Source organism: Squalius cephalus (assembly GCF_949319135.1).
Source record: "Squalius cephalus genome assembly, chromosome: 22".
Lineage (NCBI taxonomy): Eukaryota > Metazoa > Chordata > Actinopteri > Cypriniformes > Leuciscidae > Squalius > Squalius cephalus.
The window spans coordinates 2,297,981-2,325,392 of NC_137143.1; the positions used below are offsets into that span (position 1 = coordinate 2,297,981).

The 27,412-nt window shown below is 37.6% G+C and overlaps 2 protein-coding genes across 10 annotated transcripts in view; both read left to right on the plus strand.

The window, feature by feature from the left end:
- The window catches only part of arfgap1 (ADP-ribosylation factor GTPase activating protein 1), a 33,498-nt gene extending 23,345 nt beyond the window's left edge, over window positions 1-10,153 (plus strand). For 2 of the 8 annotated variants that reach the window (XM_079857270.1, XM_079857272.1), the window contains 4 exons: window positions 1,063-1,119; window positions 5,029-5,088; window positions 7,546-7,622; window positions 8,836-10,153. In XM_079857270.1, coding sequence (XP_079713396.1) covers window positions 1,063-1,119; window positions 5,029-5,088; window positions 7,546-7,622; window positions 8,836-9,103 — 462 coding nt within the window. In that variant the 3' untranslated portion in view covers window positions 9,104-10,153. Of the gene's footprint in view, window positions 1-40; window positions 71-1,062; window positions 1,120-5,028; window positions 5,089-7,545; window positions 7,623-8,835 lie in introns of all 8 variants that reach the window. The other 6 variants (XM_079857273.1, XM_079857276.1, XM_079857274.1 and 3 more) reach the window with 4 other exon arrangements.
- Window positions 10,154-12,362: 2,209 nt separating this feature from the next.
- The window catches only part of elmo2 (engulfment and cell motility 2), a 47,477-nt gene continuing 32,427 nt past the window's right edge, over window positions 12,363-27,412 (plus strand). For both annotated transcript variants that reach the window (XM_079857468.1, XM_079857469.1), the window contains exons 1-5: window positions 12,363-12,582; window positions 15,792-15,871; window positions 20,459-20,499; window positions 23,169-23,241; window positions 25,854-25,904. In XM_079857468.1, the coding sequence (XP_079713594.1) occupies window positions 15,794-15,871; window positions 20,459-20,499; window positions 23,169-23,241; window positions 25,854-25,904 (243 nt within the window). In that variant the 5' untranslated portion in view covers window positions 12,363-12,582; window positions 15,792-15,793. The remainder of the gene's footprint in view (window positions 12,583-15,791; window positions 15,872-20,458; window positions 20,500-23,168; window positions 23,242-25,853; window positions 25,905-27,412) is intronic.

Here is a 27,412-nt window from a genome sequence, read left to right on the forward strand (position 1 = left end):
CCGCTGCTTTATTCTGTCTCTGCCGCTGCTGTGGATGAAGTTACGGGGTTATAAACCACCGCCTGAGCCGGTAACACTCACCGCATGCTGTGTGTGTGTGTGTGTGTGTGTGTGTGTGTGTGTGCGGACACTGAACACCTGTCACATGCATCATGTGTCTGATTCAGTGTGTAGACTGGTCGTTTCCAGTGTGCATGTCATCGCTTTACTTCATTCCCACAGTTCACTGCGAACGATACAATCTCCTGCTGCATTGGGTTTGAAGGTCATGTGACCGATCGCGCCTCATGTAGTGGCTCATGGTCTGTCATGCATGTGCTGTGACTCATGTTTTCATCTTGTTTTATGTGTGTGTGTGTGTGTGTGTGTGTGTGTGTGTGTGTGTGTATGATCGGGCTGGGCAACGATTAATCGCATCCAAAATAAAAGTTTGTTTCCATAATATATGTGTGTGTACTGTGCATAAGTATATACACACACATGCATGTATTTAAGAAATATTAGCATGTATATACTGTTTATATATTTATATTAGGGCTGTCAAAAGATTAATCGCGATTAATCGCATCCAAAATAAAAGTTTGTGTTTACATAATATATGTGTGCGTACTGTGTATAATTATTTTGTATATATAAATACACACACATGCATTTATATATTTAAGAAATATTTGCATACATATACTGTATATATTTATTTATATATATTTAAATATATACAAGCATGTGTGTGTATTGATATATACAAAATAATTATACACAGTACACACACATATATTATGTAAACACAAACTTTTATTTTGGATGCGATTAATCGCGATTAATCTTTTGACAGCCCTAATTTATATATAATTTATATTATATAAATATTTTATATATAAATAAAAAAAATCTTAAATGTATACATGCATGTGTGTGTATTTATTTATACACAGTACACACACATATATTATGGAAACACAAACTTTTATTTTGGATGCGATTAATCGTTGCCCAGCCCTAATGATATAGGTCATATTCTGTGTGTGTGTGTGTGTGTTCACTCTTCTGTTTCTCTCTCAGGCTACTGAATTGGGCCAGACGTTGAATGACAGTGTCATCAAGCCCACACAAGAGAAGGTAACATCATGTTTGTAACTAGTCTGGTTAAGAGCGTAATGTCAGATTACATTTTCCACATGGATGTCACACAAATACATTTTATATCCACGTAAATTCAACCAGGTTTAAAAATGGATACACTACCATTAAAAAGTTTAGTTTATGTTTTAAAAGAAATCTCTTCTGCTCACCAAGGCTGCATTTATTTAATCAAAAATACAGTAAAAACAGTGAAATATTATTACAATTTAAAACGGCTGAAATATCAGCATCATTACTCCAGTCTTCAGTGTCACATGATCCTTCAGAAATCACTCTAATATGAGGATTTGATGCTCAAGAAACATTCATTATTATTATCAGTGTTGAAAACAGTTGTGCTGCTGCAGATTTTTGTAGAAATCGTGATACATTTTATTTTTCAGGATTCTTTGATGAATAGAAAGTTCAAAACAACAGCATTTATTCGAAATAGAATCTTTTGTAACATTATAAATGTCTTCACTGTCACTTTTGATCAATTTAATGCGTCCTTGATGAATAAAAGTATTAATTTTATTTATAAAAAAAAAAAAAAAAAAGGTACCCCAGATGCCAGTGTATGAAACCAAACCTTAAAGGGATAGTTCACTTTGAAATTAAATTTTGGTATGTTTTAACTTACCTCAAGGGCATCCAAGATGTAGGTGTCTTTTTTTCCGCAGTAGTTTCAATTTTGATATTTTTAGGTCAAACCGTTCTTGTCTGTCAGTCATATAATGCAGGTCTGTGGTCACTGTCTCAAAGAGCATGCACAGAGTCCAAATTAAACAATTCCCCATCGTAAGTACACATTGATGGCCTAAGACACGAAACGAGTGGTTTGTGTGAGAAAACGAACAGTATTTATATAGTTTTTAACTCTTGTACACAGCCACGTTCAAGTGATCTGAGGGCGCGGGCGCATCCTGGTGTGTGACGTGTGTGCAGACTGGTGCATAGATATATACACTAGATGTCGCCTTGTCTACAGCATTCGTTAAGAACTGCCGTAGCCAAGGCGACATCTAGTGTATATATCTATGCACCAGTCTGCACCAAATCACTTGGACGTGGTCGTGTACAAGAGTTAAAAACGATATAAATACTGTTCGTTTTCTCACACAAACCGCTCGTTTCGTGTCTTAGGCCATCAATGTGTACTTACGATGGGTAATTGTTTAATTTGGACGATGGGGAATTGTTTAATTTGGACTCTGTGCATGCTCTTTGAGACAGTGACCACAGACCTGCATTAAATGACTGACAGACTGACAATATCAAAATTGAAACTACTGCGGAAAAAAAGACACCTGCATCTTGGATGCCCTTGAGGTAAGCTAAAACATACCAAAATTTAATTTCAAAGTGAACTATCCCTTTAAGGTTAGTCATGAATTCCAGTATTTCTCGCTGGTCACATGTGCTGCGACCCGAATCCACATGTTAGTTGATGACCAGTTTTTTCCCATGAATCACACGTAAAAAAACATCATTAGACAATAACTGTGACCATCATTGACCATCAAGAAATCTCTTTAATCTTTTTAAATGAAAAGAGGAGACAAATTATTCTCTACTAGTCTCTACTACGAGTTTTCATGTTTGCGGTTGCCAGACGCCAAGATTTGAAATCCCCCAATCAGAGCTTTTCTCTTGATACATTTTCTGCCCGGTGCTTTACTTAATATTTACAGTCTGGGAACCATGAGCGTGATCTGAAAACACTCTTGCTTGTACTCAAGGTAAATCATCACCACCGTCTGTCGAACTAATGACATCATCATCATCAGCTAAGATGACACACGACCACTTTCACATTACCAGTGTTTCATGCGAGTGTGAAAGAACCTTTAAACTGCTCACTGTGAGCTGAGGTGCAGCAGAGGTTGTGGGGTAAGATGTGCCAGCGACTCAATTATAGAAGATCTATTTTTCCCTTCAACAAAGTTCACCAGGAGCAGTGTGTTGTGATTGGTCGAGCGCTTCGAGTGTGTTTGGGAAATGTCCCGCCCCTTACACTACTAACTCACTCAACCAGGCCCCGCCCCTTTATTCTGCGCATTAAAGGGATAGTTCGGCCAAAAATGATATTTAACCCATGATTTACTCACCCTCAAGCCGTTCGAGATGCATATGTCAATCATTTTTCAGACGAACACATTTTCAGTTATTTTAGAAAATGTCTTGATGTCTTGAAAATGATTGACATATGCATCTCGAACGGCTTGAGGGTGAGTAAATCATGGGTTTAATATCATTTTTGGCCGAACTATCCCTTTAATTATTTAAATGAGGAATATTTTGCTGTAAATTGTCAATAAAAAAAAAAAATGGGATAAAGCAAATAAAGATAGCTAAAATAGTCATGTATAATGCAAAGTCATTCATTATTTTCTAGGAGTGTCACAGTATAGCGCTATACAAAAATGCTACAATATGTATCGCGGATGGTGACTGTGCATTGTGGGTAGATCACCCAAAATGAAAATTACTTTCAAGGTTTGAGAGTTTTAGTGTCAGAACTACTTTAAACTACTATATAATGTTGAATATAATGTATAATAATGCAATGGGGGAATATGTGTGTGTCCTGATAAAGCCAGATGTCTGATGTTCCCAGTAAAAGTGTCCGACATTATTATAAATATATCTAGTCAGTGACAGTGAAAGCATATTCATCTACAATAATTCTGTATTTTCAGCTTCAGAATCATGAATATTGTTATTCTGGTGTCTCTATTGTCCTGTGCTTTGGGTTTCAGCACCAAGTCCGAGTCTATTAATTTACACACTTAATGTTTTAGCTTAACTTAATTTTTTGTAAACCTTTTATCATGTGTCTTTGAGTATCACAATAAAATATCATGAGTTCAGTATAGGGCTGAACGATATGGACAAAATTTCATATCTCGATTTTCATGCCAGATATCTCGATATCGATACAATACGATATGACTACGTAAGTACTAAAAAAACAATACATTTAGAGTTTGTAAAATACACACTGATGTCTATGGAAGAGGTAATAATAATCCTTTCCATTATAATTCGACACGTTTTATTCGAGATACACATTGTGTAAGTAACTTCAATGTTTACTCTATTCCCCAGTTCACCAGCCACTTACTTTTCAGTATTTCGGGAGAAGTGGATGAATTCACGTGTTGTAAACATAGAGGTTGTAAATCCAACAGATAAATGATTCTCTGAACTGCGTCTGCGGCACAAACTAACACGGCGGCGCCCATCGCGCATACAGCTCAACTAACGCGATCGTTATAAAGGTGTTTAAACAACAATATACTTCCACTTGCATGTATTTGACCATCGGAATATCAGATATTTCATGCCATAGCTAACACATTTGTGAATATTCTGAATAAAAAAGGAAAAATGACATAAAAGCAGATCATCATTCATTCAGCGCTGTTGCTGCTGCGGTGTGTCACGTGACAAGCAATGACGCGTCACCATGGAAACGCCGCCCCCCCCTGGTAGTGTGCGCGCGCTGGCTTTAGCGGTGCATTCAAGGGCACTCGTAAAACTGATGTTTGTTGTGACTGCCAGAGTTGTATGCAGGGCGAGCGCGGAGAGGGGGAATCTATATCGTCTATATCGTTGCTTTTTTCGATATTAATATCTTGAAAGTTCATATCTCGATATAGATACGATAACGATATATCGTTCAGCCCTAGTTCAGTATCGCGATATGTATCGAATCGTGACATGAGGGTATCGTTACACCCCTACTCATTTCTTTTGATTTGGTGGTGAAATGTTTTTATGTGAATCTCACTGAACTCACTGCAAACATCATGAATCCGGTTGTTGTTCTGCCGAGTGTGAAGTGTGTCGATCACGTGTCGATCGCGTTCACACACAGTGCGTTTCTGCTGACTCGTCTAGGTGAAGGAGGGGAAGTTGTTTGATGAAATGGCCGTCGGCATCACAGGTCTGGCCTCTAAGGTACGAGTCTGAGGTGTTTCTCACACACACTTCTGCTCACACTCATCTGACGCTTCGCTGATGTTCAGCGGCGCGTCGTGATCTGGGTCAGGCGAGGAGTGTGTGAGAGAAACCATGTGCTCTTTCTGTGTCTCAACTCACTCTTCTTTCTCTCTTTGCTTTTCTTGCTGGCATTGTGATTATGGTGGTGAGTATGATGATCTAGAAACAACGTAATCATGAGGAGGAAGTGTGTGCGAATAGATCAGTAATCATGGATGCTTGTGTTAAAGACCCCATGAAACACTTTTTAAATGTACAATCTCTGCTGGGATGACAGACCAAGATACGACTGACATTGAGCATCTCATCAGGCTTTATGGATGTGGCGCATCTCCAACCTTATGGATATTAAACAACAAATGCAAATGCCACAAACTCTCTCTAATGTTATGCCAAAACTTCATGTTTCTATGGAAAATGTAAAAAATTCTCATCAGGTTATTTCATGGGGTCTTTAAATCGTCTCATATTTACAAGTTATGTGAGGATTAAACTGAATAAAGGCCCTTTCACACCACAGCAGAGAAACATGATCATTGGACCGTTCACACTGAGCATGAAGCAGCAAACTAATGAAACACAGTGCTAAATCATCAAGATCAGCAGCGCAAACACTGATAAATAAAGTGAGATTAAATCCATGAAGACTATTTGTCTGTTATGAATGCATTATGGCATTATTGAAAGTTTATATTTACCTGGGTGTCTGATTTTGCTGCTGAATATCTGTCGGCTGTGAAAGGGTCTTAAAACACTGTGATTTGATCCTTTCTGTGTAATCGAATGGCTTCGGGTCTGTGGTGTTAAAGGGGATAGTTCACTCAAAAGTGAAAGTTATCCCATGATTTACTCACCCTCAAGCAATCATATGACATTCTTCTTGCAGATTAATATAATCTGAGTTATATTGAAAAATGTCCTGGCTCTTCCTAGCTTTATAATGACAGTGAATGGAGCATGAGATTTTGAAGCCATTTTATGATGGACAGATGCACTTTTATGATGGACAGATGCACTTTAATGATGGATAGATGCACTTTAATGATGATAGATGCACTTTTATGATGGACAGATGCACTTTAATGATGGATAGATGCACTTTAATGATGATAGATGCACTTTTATGATGGATAGATGCACTTTAATGATGGATAGATGCACTTATGATGGATAGATGCACTTTTATGATGATAGATGCACTTTTATGATGGATAGATGCACTTTAATGATGGATAGATGCACTTATGATGGATAGATGCACTTTTATGATGGATAGATGCACTTTTATGATGGATAGATGCACTTTAATGATGGATAGATGCACTTATGATGGATAGATGCACTTTTATGATGATAGATGCACTTTTATGATGGATAGATGCACTTTAATGATGATAGATGCACTTTTATGATGGATAGATGCACTTTTATGATGATAGATGCACTTTTATGATGATAGATGCACTTTTATGATGGATAGATGCACTTTTATGATGGACAGATGCACTTTTATGATGGACAGATGCACTTTTATCATGATAGATGCACTTTAATGATGATAGATGCACTTTTATGATGGATAGATGCACTTTTATGATGATAGATGCACTTTTATGATGATAGATGCACTTTTATGATGGATAGATGCACTTTAATGATGATAGATGCACTTTTATGATGGATAGATGCACTTTAATGATGGATAGATGCACTTATGATGGATAGATGCACTTTTATGATGATAGATGCACTTTTATGATGGACAGATGCACTTTTATGATGATAGATGCACTTTTATGATGATAGATGCACTTTTATGATGATAGATGCACTTTTATGATGGATAGATGCACTTTAATGATTGGCAGATGCACTTTTATGATGGATAGATGCACTTTAATGATGGATAGATGCACTTATGATGGATAGATGCACTTTTATGATGATAGATGCACTTTTATGATGGACAGATGCACTTTTATGATGGATAGATGCACTTTTATGATGATAGATGCACTTTTATGATTGGCAGATGCACTTTTATGATGATAGATGCACTTTTATGATGATAGATGCACTTTTATGATGATAGATGCACTTTTATGATGATAGATGCACTTTTATGATGGATAGATGCACTTTTATGATGATAGATGCAGTTTTATGATGGATAGATGCACTTTTATGATGGACAGATGCACTTTTATGATGGATTGATGCTTGATTTTGGGCTTAAAAATCTTATCCTCCATTCACTGCCATTATAAAGCTTGGAAGAGCCAGAATATTTTTGATCATAACTCCGTCATATTCGTCGTCATATACACCTAGGAAGACTCGAGGGCGAGTAAAGCATGGGATGATTTTTAAATGTTTGCGTGAACTATCCCTTTAAGTCGCTCTGTGTTCGTTCAGGTTCAGGGTGCAGGTGCTAAAGGCTGGAAGGATATGACATCGTTCTTCGGTGGGAAACAAGACGCCGCTGATGATGGGTAATTATACTTTTATTCAACAAGGATCGAACAAATGGTTACACTATATTTTTAGGTGTCATCGTTACAGTGTGATTATATATTTAAGTGCTGAGTAATATTAATTAACTACATGTACTTACTATAGGGTTAGGGTAGGATTAGGGTTTGGTTGAGGGTTAGTTGCATGTAATTATTCCTATGTTTCTGTCATTACTATGGTAAATACACAAAACATTGGTGGCCAGAATTATTAGAACACCTGACAGATCTGAAAATATTGAATTTCTTTTGCCTCCAAAACCTAATGTTCATGAAACTTGCAGATGGTTGCTCTGAGCACAACAAATATCAGATGAAGTGAGTCGTAATGTTTTTATCCACTTTTAACTTTAATATTTGGTATGTCCACCTTTTGCAGCAATTACAGCATCACATCTCTCAGGCATAGTGTCAATATATTTCCTGAGAACTTCCACACTAATGTTCTCCCATGCCTTCTGCAACTGAAGCCAAAGGCTTTCCTTTGAATGTACAATAGATCTGTGCCGTTTATTTTCCAACTCGCCCCAAATTTGCTCGATGGGGTTGAAGTCGGGACTTTGACGGGCCAGTCCATCATTTTCAGTGTTCCAGCAGATTCCTTCTGGTCACGGGTAGTTCTGGCAATAGTTACAAGAATGGGTAACACTTTATTTTACAGTGTCCTTGTTACATATGTTACATGTACTTACCATAGTAATAACAGTAAATGATGCATAATTACATGCAACTAACCCTCAACCAAACCCTAATCCTATCCTAACCCTATAGTAAGCACATGTAGTTAATTAATATTACTCAGCACTTAAATATAAAATCACACTGACAACGACACCTACATATAAAGTGTAACCGACGAATGTTTATGGTCATTGTCCTCTTGGAAAATAACAACAAGTTTGGCCACCACTGTATGTAACAAGGACACTGTAAAATAAAGTGTTACCAAATAAATTGATCAAAATCGTTGTTAAAAATTCTACTTTTATATATTTAAGTGCTGAGTAATATTAATTACCTACATGTACTTACTACTATAGGGTTAGGGTAGGATTAGGGTTTGGTTGAGGGTTAGTTGCATGTAATTATGCATCATTTACTGTTATTACTACGGTAAGTACATGTAACAAGGACACTAAATAAAGTGTTACCGATCACTTTTTGCTGATTTTTTTTTGTTTTGTTTCTTCAGTTCTGCTTATGAAGAAGGTTATCAGAACCAGGATACCTTCGGCACTCAAGCTCCTAAGAAGGACTTCTGGGAAACTTTCGGGAGTGGCGTGTCTCCCAGTGATTCTGTGGAGAAGAGCTGGAGCATGGAGGCTCACGCCGACAATAAGAACAGTGCCGGAGAGAGCTGGGACACCTGGGACAACGACTGGGAGAAAGCTGGAGGCGCAGAGAACAAGAAGAGCCCGTCGAAACCCAACGAGGACTCCTGGGACAACAGCGGCTGGTAGACCGGCTCGAACACGCCTCGCCTCGCTCGTCGTCCTTCGTTTAATGTTGAGAATGAGTTTATGAAGGTCTCTCCGACCCTTTCTCTGTCCATGATGGAGATGTTTGATATCACAGTATAATGTTTCATGTCGACACCAGCAGAGATCTGCATGTCATCTGCTGTTTGTGGTCTGTGGATCATAAACTTTCTGAAAATGTGAGCGGATCGCAGTGGCTTTCCTTCGTCATGACTGACTCTGTTTGTCTGTCTGTTCATGAATTTTTGTTTTATACGTATATATGACAAGATTCCTATTAAAAAAAATGCATTTTTATCAGCAGAATCATTCAGTCGTCATAAATCATCCTGTTTATTATGCGTTCGTGTTGATATGTCATCTTGTTAATTATGTAATCATGACAATAACCAAACGTTCGTCAGTAGAAGCATGAAACATTTAGTTGCTCTCCCTCAGTTCAACATCATCACCTCATGGCCTTTTCTGGAAATCGCTGGTATTTTTAAAAGCATTTTGGGCGTTTATAATCATGCTGTGTATTTTGTTCGTTCATTTGTTTCTGTAGTGAATGCTGCGTGTTGTTCAGATGTGAAATGTGTTTATGACATGCGAGAACAAATTATCACAAGGTTTCATGTAAAACTCAAAACGTTATTTATTTCTCTTTTGTTTGTGATTTCGGCTGAACGGGATGTTTCTCTTTACCTCGGTAATAAGGTGGTTGTTTACTGTGTTACTGTCAAGGTCACCCTGAATCTCTCTATGATATTGAACTATTATCCATCCGAACATCATGTGTTCAATGATCCGTTGATTTGATATCTGCTTGTGTGTGGATGTACCGGACAGGTACGTCTGTGAAACACACCACATGTTTGAGCTGTAACAACACCCGGGAACATGGGCGAGCTACACTATATTCTGCTAGTTAAATGGTATAGTTAATAAAGCGTTAAACACCACCTGACTTCTGAACTTGGTCTCATTTGAACCTGATTTTACTGAGAAGTGAAAGCAATGAGACTAATAAAGGTCATGATCTGACAGCTGAAGATGCTTTCTGTGCAGATTTTGAACATGTTGTCACACTGGGTTTATCACAGATGGTCTGGATGACACATATTCAATTCATTTTACATTTATTCGTGTAGCGCTTTTCACAGTACACGTCGTTTCAAAGCAGCTTTGCAGAAAATGCATGAGTCCACATTACAGTTTCGAGTGATCTGTTATCAGAGGAGACTGTCTAAGTTATGTATTTCAGAAATGTACATATACGAATCACAGTTAGCTAAACGTATTAATTTAAACAATGTAAGGCAGAAAGTAATGAATACTTGTTTGTTAACAAATGATTATGACGTTTAGAAAAATGTAACGTGATGTGAAGATATGATGGGTCGACTGAAGGTTTGAGGAATCGGGAGTTTCAAATGGGCCATAAACAAAGGCATTACAGATCTGCGGTGTGCCTCAAGGCTCAGTGTTCGGTCCTCTCCTGTTCTGTGTTCATACAGCCTCTCATGACTTTCCTATCAGTGTTTGCTGCACAGTCCTCATCCAAGCTCTTGTCATTTCAAGATTGGACTGGCATTGAATCTTTGAATCCTTCACAATGAGGTACAAAGTCACTTTCCAGACCCTGAGCTGCCGATCTCCACCCGAACTCGCATCTGAAGCTGAAGACGCCTCATCCACAAACACTAAAGCCTTAAAGTCCTCCTGTAGTCGATCATTTTATCCCTTAAAACTCATCTTTGATCACCAAAATTACATATTTAAACGTTTTTTCCTTAGAAAAAATTCTTCATGCCTTAAAATATCTTGAATGTAACTCGACACCCTTGCCTCATTTAGTATGCGCGGATCTATGAATATGCAAATGAGCCCCGCCTCCACTCACTGGTTGACGATCACACGTTGATCTGATTGGTTACAAGGTAGTTTGTGACGTCAGAAACACCAGCGATTTCAAAGCGTGTTTTTGAGACTGTCTTTGGTTCACTGCAGTTTTAAGGAGGAAATACTCAGCAATGCTGTCGACTTATGAATTTACACATGCTTTGTCTTAAAGCAGATTAAAAACACCACACAGACATATAAACAACATTAAAAGCTGGATTTTTACCACAGAGGGACTTGATTTAAATCAATGCACATGATGGATTGATGGAAATGTGTAATTTTAGAGTGACTCAAGGCTAAATATTGTTATATAACACTGTAACATTGTACAATGTCAGCTTCAGAGATGCTATAATGTTTTATTACACCCTAACACAGTTAAAATTCTGATGTCGGATGATTTAAGGGATTTTAATAGCTCAAACAGTAGTGTGTGGTGCTCGCAGCGATGAGGTCATGGGTTCAGAGACAGTGCTTACATGTCCAAGAATGAATGTGTTTCCATGACGACGGAGTAACAGTGAAGCTGTATCCATAGCAGCCACTTGCAGCGACACAAAATGAAAATCTAGAGGTGGCATAAGGGCATCAAACATTGTCACAGTCAGTAAACTGCTGAACGTGTGTTTGTCAGCTCATTTACAGATGTTCAGCAGAGGATACTCAATGTCACTGAGGTCACGTGATGGAGCCTCCTTTCATGACGTCAGTGTGAGTCAAACTTCACTGACGCGCGCATTTATGCATCCAGAGATGTACATGTGTGCAAGATTTAGTTAAAGTTAAAGTTAGATGGAAACATGACAGTTCATATGTGCAACACACACACACAGAGACACTATAAGAGAGCTCTGGTTTATATTTGCTTCAGTATTTTTGCATTTTAAGGGTTCGGGTCTTTATTGTCATTTCATACACATTTTCACATGAAGGAACGAAACTAAGTACTAAGGTCACGGTCAAAACACAAGATAAAAACATTAACCAATAAAAACATTAGAAACTAGAGAGTATGTCTAAGCAGCTTTGTCAATAAAGAGCAGAATAGACAATGCAATAATAAAAACAGAGCAATTTAAATTTACTTAAGAGCTATAGAGCAGGTCATGATTGAGATGTGTTCAATAAATCCACTTCTATATTTAATTTAATCACAGCAGTTTTTTATGTTTTCTGCATATCATCAGCCTTTATGTCCAGTGCTTTTACCCATCTGCCTCGAGTCAACCAGTCATGAAGTCGTTCACCAGATCTGGTCATGGACTGATGCTGCTGCAGTGAATCACAGGGCGGGGCTTGATCACATCAATCACTGCAGCGCGTGTGCTGATTGGCTGCTGTGCGATGTGGGCGGGGCCAGATGGAGGGCTGAATCATTCATGCACAATACATACCGGGATTAAAGCTCGCTCTGTACTGGATCATATAGTACGATTAGAGGTATATAACAGATGAATGTGATGATCAGATTGAGGAAGAGTGTGGTGATGAAGATGTAATGGCGTAAACTCCGCCCATCAGCCTCCATCTGAACAGCAGCTCACACACATCACTGTTTTATCGCTGGTTTTGGGGTAAGAACATCACACAAGCATGAAAAACACCCTCGCTTTCTGTCTGACAGCGCTGTCAGGATGATATTTGCGCTATTTGCATGTCGCCAGACGGAGATTTAATAGAAATTCATCTCCATTTTGACGTTTTATGATCGATGCGTCTGAGATTGCGGAGTTAAACGCGTGACGCGTGTGAACGCTTCCGATTTTAATTCGCATTAAATCGACGCACATTCAATAACGTTCGTGTTTACTAGTGTCATTTAAACGTCATGTTCATTCTTTCATCTCGATACGTGTCGAACTATTCCATCAATAGAACTGACACTATCAAGCACTAAACGCACGTCAGATACAGTGTCACACAGATCATATCACTGTGCGAAATCCATAATCCATAAGCGTAAATGACAAGAAAACACATTGATTGTTGTGTTCGGTTCGTTGTGACGTCATCTCGATTATGTCATAGAGGGGTCGTTTGTGTAGCATTCTATTTTAGAATCCTGTCTGTGTAACCATGGTGATTCATTTCTCTTAGGAAACATAACTTTTTAAAATCTGGGTTATACTTTTGTTTTAAGGTGTCCTTGTTATAGTTATACAAGTACTTAATGTTAATGAACTACATGTACTTATAGGGTTTGGGGTTGCACTTTATTTTACAGTACATGTAAAGAAAGAACTGGGTAACATGAGTTAAGGTAATGTTCAGTGTCATTACCTTAGTTATTACTCAGTTATTGTACTATAATAGTATGTACATGCAGAACAAGACTAAAATGAAGTGCTACCGGGTTATTTGCTTGTAATTAGGGCCGTGCATAATTTACTGTTATTACTATAGTACATACAAAATAATGTAAACATGTACATGTAAAATAAAGTGTAACCTAAAATCTTGAGTTAAGAATTAAGGTTGGAAGATAAGATGAAAGATGAAATTAAGAAGAATGTAAATAAGAATTAACAGGTGCAAAACTTTATAGCTTATACTGATCCAGGTTAATCAAGTCCTTCAGGTTTGTGTGAAAACTACAGGTATGATCATTCAAGTTGTGACTAAACTCTGCAGGGCGGTGGCTCTCTGGGAACTGAGTTTTTGAGAAGTTCATGAACAGTATGCAACCTGATATGCATATTCCTCTGTGTTTCTAGGGAATTTAAAGCAATATTATTCTGCTTTTTATGAGTGTCTTCATGAGTGATGCAGACAATGATTGAAACACAAATGTAAAATGTGGATAAACGCATAATGGAAACTATTTAAGAATCTTCTTGAGCTAAAATTAGATTTAATGTTCTCTCTGTTGTTATAATCCAATGACATAATCCAATGTATAATCCAAAACAAGGATTTAAACATAACATAAGTGTTTGAGAGGTTCATCTTGAGCTCTGTTCACATTTCTGTAAGAAAGCATGTCGGAGTCAGTGGTGTGTGTGCAGCATACTGATGTGTGTGTTCAGCGTTTCACAGCCACCGCACGTCAGTGTGTTTCTGTGAGGGTTGCCCACCCCTGGCCAAGCGACAGATATGCAAATGAGCAGTGAGGAAGAGACTACCAATGGGAGAGCAGAAACTGATATATTCTGCTGTTTAAATATGTTGTGAACGTGCCATTGCTGATTTGTATGGAAGCTTGTTTCCGCCACAGAATAAAAAAATAAAAAAGGTAATTGCGACTTTTTATCTCAGAATTGCGTGATATAGTCTCAATTGCGAGTTATAAAGTCAGAATTGCTTTATATAAAGTCAGAATTGCGTGATTTAAAGTTGCAGTTGCGTGTTATAAATTTAGAATTGCGTGTTATAAAGTCGTAATTGTGTTATAAAGTCAGAATTGTGTGTTATAAAGTCGTAATTGTGTGATATTAAGTCGCAATTGTGATATAAAGCCAGAATTGCGTGATATGGTCGCAATTGTGTGTTATAAAGTCAGAATTGTGTGTTAAAAAGTCAGAATTGTGTGATATTAAGTCGCAATTGTTTTATAAATCCAGAATTGCGTGATATGGTCGCAATTGTGTGTTATAAAGTCAGAATTGTGTGATATTAAGTCGCAATTGTGTTATAAAGACAGAATTGTGTGATATTAAGTCGCAATTGTGTGTTATAAAGTCAGAGTTGTGTGTGATTAAGTCGGAATTGTGTTATTAAGTCAGAATTGTGTTATAAAGTCAGAATTGTGTGTTATTAAGTCAGAATTGTGTGTTATTAAGTCAGAATTGTGTGTTATAAAGTCAGAATTGTGTGATATTAAGTCGCAATTGTGTGTTATAAAGTCAGAATTGTGTGTTATAAAGTCAGAATTGTGTGATATTAAGTTGCAATTGTGTTATAAAGTCAGAATTGTGTGATATTAAGTCGCAATTGTGTGTTATAAAGTCACAATTGTGTGTTATAAAGTCAGAATTGTGTGATATTAAGTCGCAATTGTGTGATATAAAGTCAGAATTGTGTGTTATTAAGTCAGAATTGTGTTATTAAGTCAGAATTGTGTGTTATAAAGTCAGAATTGTGTGTTATTAAGTCAGAATTGTGTTATTAAGTCAGAATTGTGTGTTATAAAGTCAGAATTGTGTGTTATTAAGTCAGAATTGTGTTATTAAGTCAGAATTGTTTGTTATAAAGTCAGAATTGTGTGATATTAAGTCGCAATTGTGTGTTATAGTCACAATTGTGTGTTATAAAGTCAGAATTGCGTTATAAAGTCAGAATTGCGTGATATTAAGTCGCAATTGTGTGATATAAAGTCAGAATTGTGTGTTATTAAGTCAGAATTGTGTTATTAAGTCAGAATTGTGTGTTATAAAGTCAGAATTGTGTGTTATTAAGTCAGAATTGTGTGTTATTAAGTCAGAATTGTGTGTTATAAAGTCAGAATTGTGTGATATTAAGTCGCAATTGTGTGTTATAAAGTCACAATTGTGTGTTATAAAGTCAGAATTGCGTTATAAAGTCAGAATTGCGTGATATTAAGTCACAATTGTGTGATATAAAGTCAGAATTGTGTGAGAATATCTCTGACTCAATTCTGACTTTATAACACGCAATTGCAACTTTGTATCTCACAATTCTGAGAAATAAAGTAAATTGTGAGATAAAAAGTCGCAATTATCTTTTAAAATGTTTTATTCTGTGGCAGAAACAAGCCATAGATGTGATATTCGTGAAGAGAAAGCGTGTCACTGATGTGTGTGTGATCTGATGGTGTGTGTTTCAGTCATGCCGCCTCCGTCGGACATCGTGAAGGTGGCCATCGAGTGGCCCGGCGCAAACGCTCAACTCATCGAAATTGACCAGGTATTGTTCATTTCTCATATACTAATATCTCTAACAGACAGTGTTGGGTAAGTTACTCTAAAAAAGTAATTAATTATTAGTTACTAATTACCTCGTCAACAGTGTTAGATTCAATTAGTCAACAGTCAATTAGATTACTGTACTAATTACTCTCTCTAAAAAGTATTTAATTACTTTTGATTACTAATTACTTTCTAAATCCCATATCAACCTCAACCAGCTGAATAATACAAGGATAGACATGAAACTGTTTTAATTCTTTCAAATAAATACTATAAAATTGCATGAATTATCCTTTAACTGACCAAACAATTTAAAGGGAGAAGGTACATCATAAACATACTTTTTTACATCAGACAATACATTTTGATGTTAAACCCACTATTGTTTTATATTGCATAATAAATATATAAACATAAAAAAAAAAGAAAAAAAAAAAGAGAGAAGTAAGAAATATATACCTTATTTACACATCATAGTACACACATACTTTATGAATTCACTGACCTAATGGCCCAAGGAAAAAAAACAGTTTTTGAGTCTATTGGTCCTGCTCTTAAGGACTGCAAAAAATTACAGTAACTAATTACTCAGTAATTAGTGACACCAACACATGCAGGTTGTTTTGTGCTGTTGCTGTTGTTTGACCTGCTGACATTTCTGACCAATGCACTGTCCTCTTAAAGCACATTATGCTCCTTTCCTTTTTTACAAAATGGTGATATTTTCAGTCACAATACCACAGTAAATCCAGTTATCAGCCACTACTGTACTGATGTAAAAGCAAGAAGAAAATGACTAAGGTTACACATTTTGTAGGAAATCCCCTGTTCATCTGTGGGAATTTAATCGTAAAAACAATGACTATTCCGGATCCGGAGATGCTGCACTATTTCGGAAGATACTATTAAATGTACTATTTCATCCCCTACTGAATGACAGTGAAAACACGGATTGCTGGAAAATCTTGTCATTTAAGAAAGAGTTATAGGGCCCTATCTTGCACCCTTTGCAATTGACTTCATGTATCATTGCTATTCTGCACCCGACGCACAGCGGACTTTTCCCTCCACAGACGCACGCCGGTAAATTAGGGAATGAACTTGCGCTCCCGGGGGCGGTTCAGCGAAGAGAGGAGGCGTGTTCCGGCGCAAACGTTCCCTGGTGCTATTTTGCAGTTTCAGAAAACAATTCCTCCACTGACCAGGAGAAACCTCATCTAAAGTCAGTGGCGCGTTATTCAGATGCTATTTTAAGGGCGCATGCTTGGCCATAATGTAGCGTGTGCACAACACACACACACTTTGCTTCTCTCATCTACACAGACACAGAAGTTCACATTTTGCAAACCATACATTATTACAAGGAAAAATATTCCACACGAGGGAAATCATTATAGTGTCCATGAAGATGTGAAAAATAGGCATAAATCTTGCTTACACATTTACCCAAATTATCATACGCCTGTTTAACCGAAGCTAATTTGGGTGTGTTTCTCCATCCCCAATGTCACTTCTCTGTGTTTTACGGCCCTGACGAGAACGTCGGTCTCCTCGGCTGTGAACCGCTCCTGGCGCGCGTCTGGCAAATCCGCCGTTATAATAGCAATCCGCCATGGAACAAGCGCGCCTGCTCTTAAAGGGAATGTGAGATGACGCTCTGATTGGTTTATTTCACGTTACGACCAAACCACACCTATGAGTAATGAAGCGACTTCAGACCAACACATTTTAGATTTGCGTCGGGCGCAAGAGTCATTTATCCCGCCGGTATAATAGCAACAGCGCCCGAGATCCGCCCACAAAGTTACTTGCGTTTCGCGTTTGATACTTGCGTTTCAGATCGTTAAAATAGGGCCCGTAGAGTAATAGTTCACTTAAAAATGAAAATGGACTCCATTGACTTCCATAGTAGGAAAAAATATATAATGGAAGTCAATAGGGTCCATCAACTGTTTGGTTCCCAACATTCTTCAAAATATCTTCCTTTGTGTTCAGTGGAAGACAGAAATTCATACAGGTTTGAAACAGGGTGAGTAGATTGTAAGCTCGCGCTCGATCGGCCCAAAGTCCGGCATCCGACCAGCGCAGAAGGTCTTTACGTGTTACTGTCTTTTCTCGAGGCAAAGTATTTTTTGATTAAATGCAATACATTTGAATATGTATTCTCTCGTTATTTCATCTGACTCCATAAATTCCTTTTAACTCTTTAATGAAAATAATGTCAAAGTCAGTTAGAATAATCAAATGTAACAATTTATTATGTCAGGTAAATGTATCATGCCAATTTCATAATCAATTCAAAAGATAATCGATACAAAACATCAAATGCTCTGGAATAAAGAGAAGAGATGCGAACCCGACATTATACGTGAAGCTGAGAGGTCTCACTCTCAGACTCACGGGCTAATCTGAAATACAGAAAGGCCTCGAACCCTTTGCTACATTTCATTATTGGAGTTATTTTAGATACGCACTTAACATTTGAAAAGCATATAAAAAAAATAGTTTGTGTAGTGACACCTCAACTTAGAAACTTTAAATTTATACGGAGTCAACTTTCACTGGAAGCTGCAAGAATTTATTTGCATTCTTTGATTTTTTCTAATTTTTCTTATTGTATTACTTCATGGTCACAATCAGGAAAATCTACTCTCAGACCTTTATATACCTTATACAAACGTGCTCTAAAGGCATTTGACAAGAAACCTAATAGATACCATCATTGCCTTATAATCCAAAAGCACAATTTTTTTACTTTTGACAATTTTATTATATTTTACAATTGTTGTTTAATGTATAAAATTGTAAATGATCTTGCACCTCCTCCTTTAAAAGCATTTGTAGCTTCACGTAGAGAAAATATAAGACAAACAAGGGCTTCATCAAGAGGTGATTGTGAAGCACATTTTAGAGTAACTGAGTTTGGTCGATCAGCTTTTTCTGTAAGAGCTGTTAAAAACTGGAATAACTTACCAATTGTTATTAGACAATGTCATACATTGACACAGTTTAAGCTGCATTTGAAAATGTGTTTAAAAAGGAGTCAGGTCTGTAATCATTAAATACTCCTGTTTTGTCAAGGTTTTATAATTATGGGGGATTGATTTTGTAATATTATGTGATTTTATAGGATGTATATTGAGATTTTTTGGTAGTAATATTGCTGTATTTATTGTTAAATGATAGACAATGTGTCGTATATTTTTCTCTTGTGGGTTATTATATTGTATGTAATGTGATTTGATACTTTCTGCCCAGGGACTGCAGATGAAATTTAGCCCTGTGGCTAATTCTGGGACCGTTTTTTTTTTTACTGTCCATTGTCCCTGTCAAAAAAAAAAAAAAAATTATATAGTCAGAACCTCTCTCACATGGAAACATCTTCTAACAATGGAAATTTGCATTCAGAGGATACACCTTTTGTGGGTGTGAGACCATTAGCCAGGAGACCACCTTCCCCTGTGTGCCAGTTATCCCTAAACTCTTAAAAACCTTATTACCTTTTGTTTTACTTATTTGGAAATGAGACATGTGTACCAGTCGCTCTGAGACATTTCAAATGATACTAAACATGTCTAATACTCGATGTTAATCATTCACATTAAAATATATATTTTCTTGTGTGAATTCAGGTGATCTCAGCATGAGAGAGAGAGGGTGAGGGGAGAGGGAAAGAGATGTAGATTAGGATGACTCGGAGGTCTCGATAGTGCACAAGGGGAAGTTCAAATGGTAATTTCCAGAGAGGTCCTTTTGTCCTCTCAGGGTCTGGTCGCTCTTCAACCAGACTGTCCGGCATTTTCTAATTTCTCAATTCTTACAAAATGATGATGACAGAATTTTCAGTTTTAAGTGAATTGTTCCTTTAAGCAACGACCGTAAACCAATGAAGACGGAGAATGTGCTGCTTTCGCTGAGATTAAACATCTCTTTCACAGGACTGTCCTGGCCAAGAATGGCCAGCAGTTTCAATCACACACACACACACACATCAAAACAACAAGTAAAAAATTAAAACACTTAAAAACAATTGCACATCATTGAGTCTTCTTCAAGTGACCGAATAATAGATTTAAAATGTTCCATAGACACCCGAGTTTGTAATTTCAGTTTCGTTTGGAGTAAATGGAGCTGCATGCATAAAAGCCCTTTTTCCCAGTTCAGTTCTTACAAATGGAACAGAAAGAGAAGAACAATTGTAATAACGTTGTAATTACAAGATGAAAACCTGTGACGTTCTACAAGACAGAGTAGTAAATACATGAAGAAGGACGTGAACGCTTTTTACAAGTCGGAATCTCGTGGAAAAACGTGGCGTGAACCGTTGGACACGAAGCCGCTGGTGTTCTCATCACTTTCAAAATAAAAGTCCTGCGTCCGACATATGGGCCAAACAGAAAAATTGATCAGCCGATGCTGATAATTAAAACATGCCAAATATAGACTGATATATATAGGTCATGGCAATATATCGGTCGACCACTAGTGATTACTGTAGTATTTGTGCAGAAGCTACATGTGCTGTTTGATTAAAGAGATTCACAGCAGAGAGTCTGTAATGTGTGTGTGTGTGTGTGTGTTGCAGAAGAAGCCACTGGCGTCCATCATTAGAGAAGTGTGTGATGGGTAAGTTTGCTAAAGCTACAGCTAAACACTGACATTGTGCTGAATTCACACACTCACGTCTCTCTGAATGACCTGAACTAAACCTGACCTCAAATCTGAGTTTATTTTCACTCACTGCTAACTAAACTCTCAGAGACGGGCACGAATCTAGTGTGAGATGTGTTATTTTACACACTGAACCACTGGTTTATATCACAATGTAGTTGTTTTGTGAGAAATGTCCAATTTCAGTTTGTATTGCAAACATTTTTTGCATCACAGGTTTTCTGTAATTGTAAGTTTAAACATGCAAATTAGTTAATGTCTAATTAAAAGTGCACTGATTTGCATACATTTCCACAACAGAAATCTGAACATTGGATAAAGCCAGATTCAAACTTCTTGTTAAAGTTAAAGTTCTCTTTTTTACACTGAGAAAATGCTTTTCTTACTCAGTATTTTTGTCTGGTTTCCAGTCCAAATATCTCAAAATTCTTAAATCAAGAAGCATTTACTAGATGAGTAAAATGCCAAAAGATATGATGTCTTGTTTTCTGGGCAAATAAATCAAAATTAAGTGATTTGTTGCTTAAAACAAGCAAAAATATCTGTCAAATAATCTTAATTCAAACAGAATTGGTAGATATTTTTGCTTGTTTTAAGCATCAACTCACTTAATTTTGATTTATTACCCCAGAAAACAAGACATCATATCTTTTGGCATTTTACTCATCTAGTAAACGCATCTTGATTTAAGAATTTGAGATATTTGGACTGGAAACCAGACAAAAATACTGAGTATGAAAAGCATTTTTTGCAGTGTATCACTCCATCAACAGACAGAACAACACATTTTCACCACACTTTCAAGAGGAAAATGTTTAAAGGGATAGTTCTGCCAAAAAATGATATTTAACCCATGATTTACTCACCCTCAAGCCGTTCGAGATGCATACGTCAATCATTTTTCAGACGAACACATTTTCAGTTATTTTAGAAAATGTCTTAGATCTTTCAGTGGTTATAATGTGAAGTTTATCCCCCTGGAGCCGGATGGATTACTTTTGTGAAGGATGCATGCACATTTTTGGGACTTGAAGGAGGTGGACCCCATAACTTCACATTATAACCACTGAAAGATCTAAGACATTTTCTAAAATAACTGAAAATGTGTTCGTCTGAAAAATGTTTGACATATGCATCTCGAACGGCTTGAGGGTGAGTAAATCATGGGTTAAATATAATTTTTTGGCAGAACTATCCCTTTAAACCAGGCGAATGATATATGAACAAACCTTCAGAATATAAAGGAAAGTGTGGTGTGTGTGTAAAGCTGCTGAAGTGGAGATTTCTGACTCTCAGCCTTCAAAGATATGGATCGGAATTGAAATCTACGGATAAAGTGCAATAAAATAAACACTTAAATGTGAATTTTGAATGTTTTATTTCTACTAGTCTGAAAAAAGACCAAAATAGACCTCAAAACTGACCAGGGCTGCGTTCTCCGAAACTACCGTAACGCTACGTCGTTCTTAAGTTGTACCTTAAGAAGTACCTTATCGTTAATACGTGTTTTCCGAAACCTTCTTAGTTAAGTAAACCTTCTGTAAGTCATACGTTCGTAAGGTTGGTCTGGAGCGCTCTTCGCTATACCTTATCGCTGCTGACGGTTCATACCGCTAGTGGCCACCACTACGCAAAAAGCTTTTTTACATCGCAGTTTAATTACACATAGAAAATTTTATATGAACATTTAATATAAAATCTGATTTAGTATTAAAATTACATTTTTACTTTACTTTAAAATTTTACACATAAAATACTTAAGTTGTTATAGCCTACACCCAGTGTATGGAAGTGTTTTCATTAATAAAGTTTCCATACACTAATGGTTGTTAGCTTTTTTAATTACTATCCTAAGGCACATCAGCTGGCGAACCATTTGACAGAAAAGGCTTAGGAGTCTATATAAAGAAAGATGAGTTTACACAAACTTTATAGCTATGGCAGCGAGACAGCGAGTACTTGTTTTAAATCAAAGACGGCGCCGTCCGCGGAGCCAGTTAGTGTATGTCAACTACATGGCTGGTGGATAATCAGCATACGTTGAGGAGAACATTAACACACTTATGGCCGTGAGGGTTTGGGATTGCACACTTGCTAAATTATAAACACATACTCATATTTATTTCTGCATGTACATATTTCAATGAGCCCGATAAATGCAGTTTGTACTATTTCTAAAACGCTTCTTTATAAAGAACATTGTTTTCTCAATACTTTACCTATACCGCTGTGAAGGAAAGAGCGCACAATCGATCATCGAGGCATCGATATCAACCTATTCAGCGCCTCCACCATGGACAGCGCCTGCTAAGGTCGAACTTAAGAAGGTTTACCTTAAGCAACCTCCTAAGGTATAGTTCGGAGAACACACGTAGGAAAGGTATACCTGTAGTTAAGGTGTACCTTTTGAGTCTTCGTAGCGCGCTAAGAGACAACGTTATCGGAGAACGCAGCCCAGTGCATGAAAAAACAACATGATGGTTCACATCTTTAGCGTTCATGTTCTCTCTCTCCAGTGTTTTGGTGATTATATCTGAGCAGAAGTGAGTGCATGGTGTGTGTCTGGGTCACAGTGACTGAGATGCTGCATCAGGTGACATCAGTGTGTGTTGTGTGTGTTGTAGATGGTCTCTGTCGGGATCGGAGCAGTTCGCCCTGCGTTACGCTGACGGGCCGCAGCTCTACATCACTGAACAGGTGAAGATCCACTGCAACTGGATATCCTCAGTTTCCACGTGACGTCACACACTTACAGGAACGAAAACAAGGCTTTCTTCCATTGACCTCCAGTCATTTTTATTAAGTTTATTAAGACATATTAAAAGACCAAATTCAGAATAAACCTTATTGATGATGCTATGTACAGGCGAGCGGATGAACCCAGAATATAAACACAACACACAGTTTCTCGTTATATTAAGGTTTTTTTTAAAGAAAACTTTATCCATTCAGCATGTTGCATTAATATCCTGGGTTCATCTGCTCGCCTGTGTGTAGTATGCATCATCAATAAGCTGGATATACTGAACTTGGATCTTTTAATATCGCTGTTTTAGTTCATTAAAGTGCTTTAAAATCCTCCTGTAGTCGATCATTTTATCCATTAAAACTCATCTTTGATCACCAAAATTACATATTTAAATGTTTTTCCTTCCTCTTCATGCCTTAAAGGAGAACTCCGGTCAATTTTAACATTGAGCTCATTTTTTTGTACATTTGGAGTGCTGTCAGTACAGAGAACAACGACAAAAATCGGTGTTGCCTACACCGTGTTATCCTCTTTTTAAAATTTGCACCCTGTTGACTTCAATGGGGCAAGTTTTAAACCTGCTTTTAGCCTCTTAACATCCTTGATGTGTCATTACAAGTGCACAGGTCATGTGAGTGATTCCTTCAGAGTGAACACGGGTGAATCTGACTGCAGTAAATGTGAAAGATATGAATAAAAATGATGTTTATTCAGCCAGCGCTCATACCTGTATTTACTTCCTGTTTTCGGTCGAAGTCCACAGTAGTCGATTGTCGAGTTCGGGCGCATAGGTTTAGTACGTACGATCATGCGCCCGAACTCGACAATGGATTACTCTGGACTTCAACCGAAAACAGGATGTAAACACAGGTATGTGCGCTGGCTGAAATAACATCATTTTTATTAATTTCTTTCACATCTACTGCAGTCAGATTCACCCGTGTTCACTCTGAAGGAATCACTCACATGACCTGTGCACTTGTAATGACACATCAAGGATGTTAAGAGGCTAAAAGCAGGTTTAAAACTTGCCCCATTGAAGTCAACAGGGTGCAAATTTTAAAAAGAGGATAACACGGTGTAGGCAACACCGATTTTTGTCGTTGTTCTCTGTACTGACAACACTCCAAATTTACAAAAAAATGAGCTCAATGTTAAAATTGACCGGAGTTCTCCTTTAAAATATCTTGAATGTAACTCGACACCCTTGCCTTATTTAGTATATGCGGTTCTATGAATATGCAAATGAGCCCCGCCTCCACTCACTCACTCACTCAGCTCAGAGATCCACTCTTTGTGTAACCCTTTATTTTAAGGTGTCATTGTTACAGTGTAATTATATATTTAAGTGCTGAGTAATAATAATCAACTACATGTACTTACTATAGGGTTAGGGTAGGATTAGGGTTTGGTTGAGGGTTAGTTGCATGTAATTATGCATCATTTACTGTTATTACTATGGTAAGTACATGTAACATATGTAACAATGACACTAAAATAAAGGGCCCTATCTTGCACCCATTGCAATTGACTTCATGTATCATTGCTATTCTGCACCCGACACACAGCGGACTTTTCCCTCCACAGACGCACGCCGGTAAATTAGGGAATGAACTTGCGCTCCCGGGGGCGGTTCAGCGAAGAGAGGAGGCGTGTTCCTGCGCAAACTTTCCCTGGTGCTATTTTGCAGTTTCAGAAAACAATTCCTCCACTGACCAGGAGAAACCTCGTCTAAAGTCAGTGGCGCGTTATTCAGAGGCTATTTTAAGGGTTCATGCTTGGCCATAATGTAGCGTGTGCACAACACACACACTTTGCTTCTCTCATCTACACAGACGCAGCAGTTCACATTTTTGCAAACCATTCATAATTACAAGGAAAAATATTCCACACGAGGGAAATCATTATAGTGTCCATGAAGATGTGAAAAAATAGGCATAAATCTAGCTTACACATTTACCCAAATTATCATACGCCTGTTTAAGCGAAGCTAATCTGGGTGTGTTTCTCCATCCCCAATGTCACTTCTCTGTGTTTTACGGCCCTGACGAGAACGTCGGTCTCCTCGGCTGTGAACCGCTCCTGGCAAATCCGCCGTTATAATAGCAATCCGCCATGGAACAAGCGCGCCTGCTCTTAAAGGGAATGTGAGATGAAGCTCTGATTGGTTTATTTCACGTTACACCCAAACCACACCTATGAGTAATGAAGCGACTTCAGACCAACACATTTAGATTTGCGTCGGGCGCAAGAGTCATTTATCCCGCCGGTATAATAGCAACAGCGCCCGAGATCCTCCCATAAAGTTACTTGCGTTTCGCGCTTGATACTTGCGTTTCAGATCTTTAAAATAGGGCCCTTAGTGTGTTATCCAGTTCACTCTAAACTGTAATGTGGACTCATGCATTTTCTGTAAAGCTGCTTTCAAACGATGTGTATTGTGAAAAGCGCTACGCAAATAAATGTGAATTGAATTGAATTGAATATTCTAACCGGAGAAGGTCTTTGTCTGTCCGGTGGAGCAGGAGTTTGATGGATATAATCTGTGTTTGTCTTTCAGAGTCGTAGTGAGATGAAGAACGGCAGTATCCTCCGCCTGGCCATCTCTCCTGTGAGTCACACACACACACACACACACACACACACACACACACACACACACACACACACATACACACACACCCCTCTGCACAGATAATGCTCCAGGTCACATGGAGAAGCGGAAGCGACAAAACATTCTGTATTATGTTTATTATGTCAACATTTGTTGATGTCAATTTGTAGAGACTACACATCTGCACACAGTACACTACATTACACTACACACTACATTACACTACACACTGTTGTTACACTACACACTACACTACATTACACTAAACACTGTTGTTACACTACACACTACACTACATTACACTACACACTGTTGTTACACTATACACTACACTACATTACACACTTTTGTTACACTACACTACATTACACTAAACACTGTTGTTACACTACACTACATTACACTAAACACTGTTGTTACACTACACACTACACCACATTACACTAAACACTGTTGTTACACTATACACTACACTACATTACACTAAACACTGTTGTTACACTATACACTACACTACATTACACTACACACTGTTGTTACACTACACACTACACTACATTACACACTTTTGTTACACTACACTACATTACACTAAACACTGTTGTTACACTACACTACATTACACTAAACACTGTTGTTACACTACACACTACACCACATTACACTAAACACTGTTGTTACACTATACACTACACTACATTACACTAAACACTGTTGTTACACTACACACTACACCACATTACACTAAACACTGTTGTTACACTACACACTACACTACATTACACTACACACTGTTGTTACACTACACACTACACTACATTACACTAAACACTGTTGTTACACTACACACTACACTACATTACACTAAACACTGTTGTTACACTACACACTACACTACATTACACTAAACACTGTTGTTACACTACACACTACACTACATTACACTAAACACTGTTGTTACACTACACACTACACTACATTACACTAAACACTGTTGTTACACTACACACTACACTACATTACACTACACACTGTTGTTACACTACACACTACACTACATTACACTAAACACTGTTGTTACACTACACACTACACTACATTACACTAAACACTGTTGTTACACTACACGCTACACTACATTACACTAAACACTGTTGTTACACTACACACTACACTACATTACACTAAACACTGTTGTTACACTATACACTACACTACATTACACTACACACTGTTGTTACACTACACACTACACTACATTACACTAAACACTGTTGTTACACTACACACTACACTACATTACACACTTTTGTTACACTACACTACATTACACTAAACACTGTTGTTACACTACACTACATTACACTAAACACTGTTGTTAACTACACACTACACTACATTACACTAAACACTGTTGTTACACTACACACTACACTACATTACACACTTTTGTTACACTACACACTACACTACATTACACTAAACACTGTTGTTACACTACACAC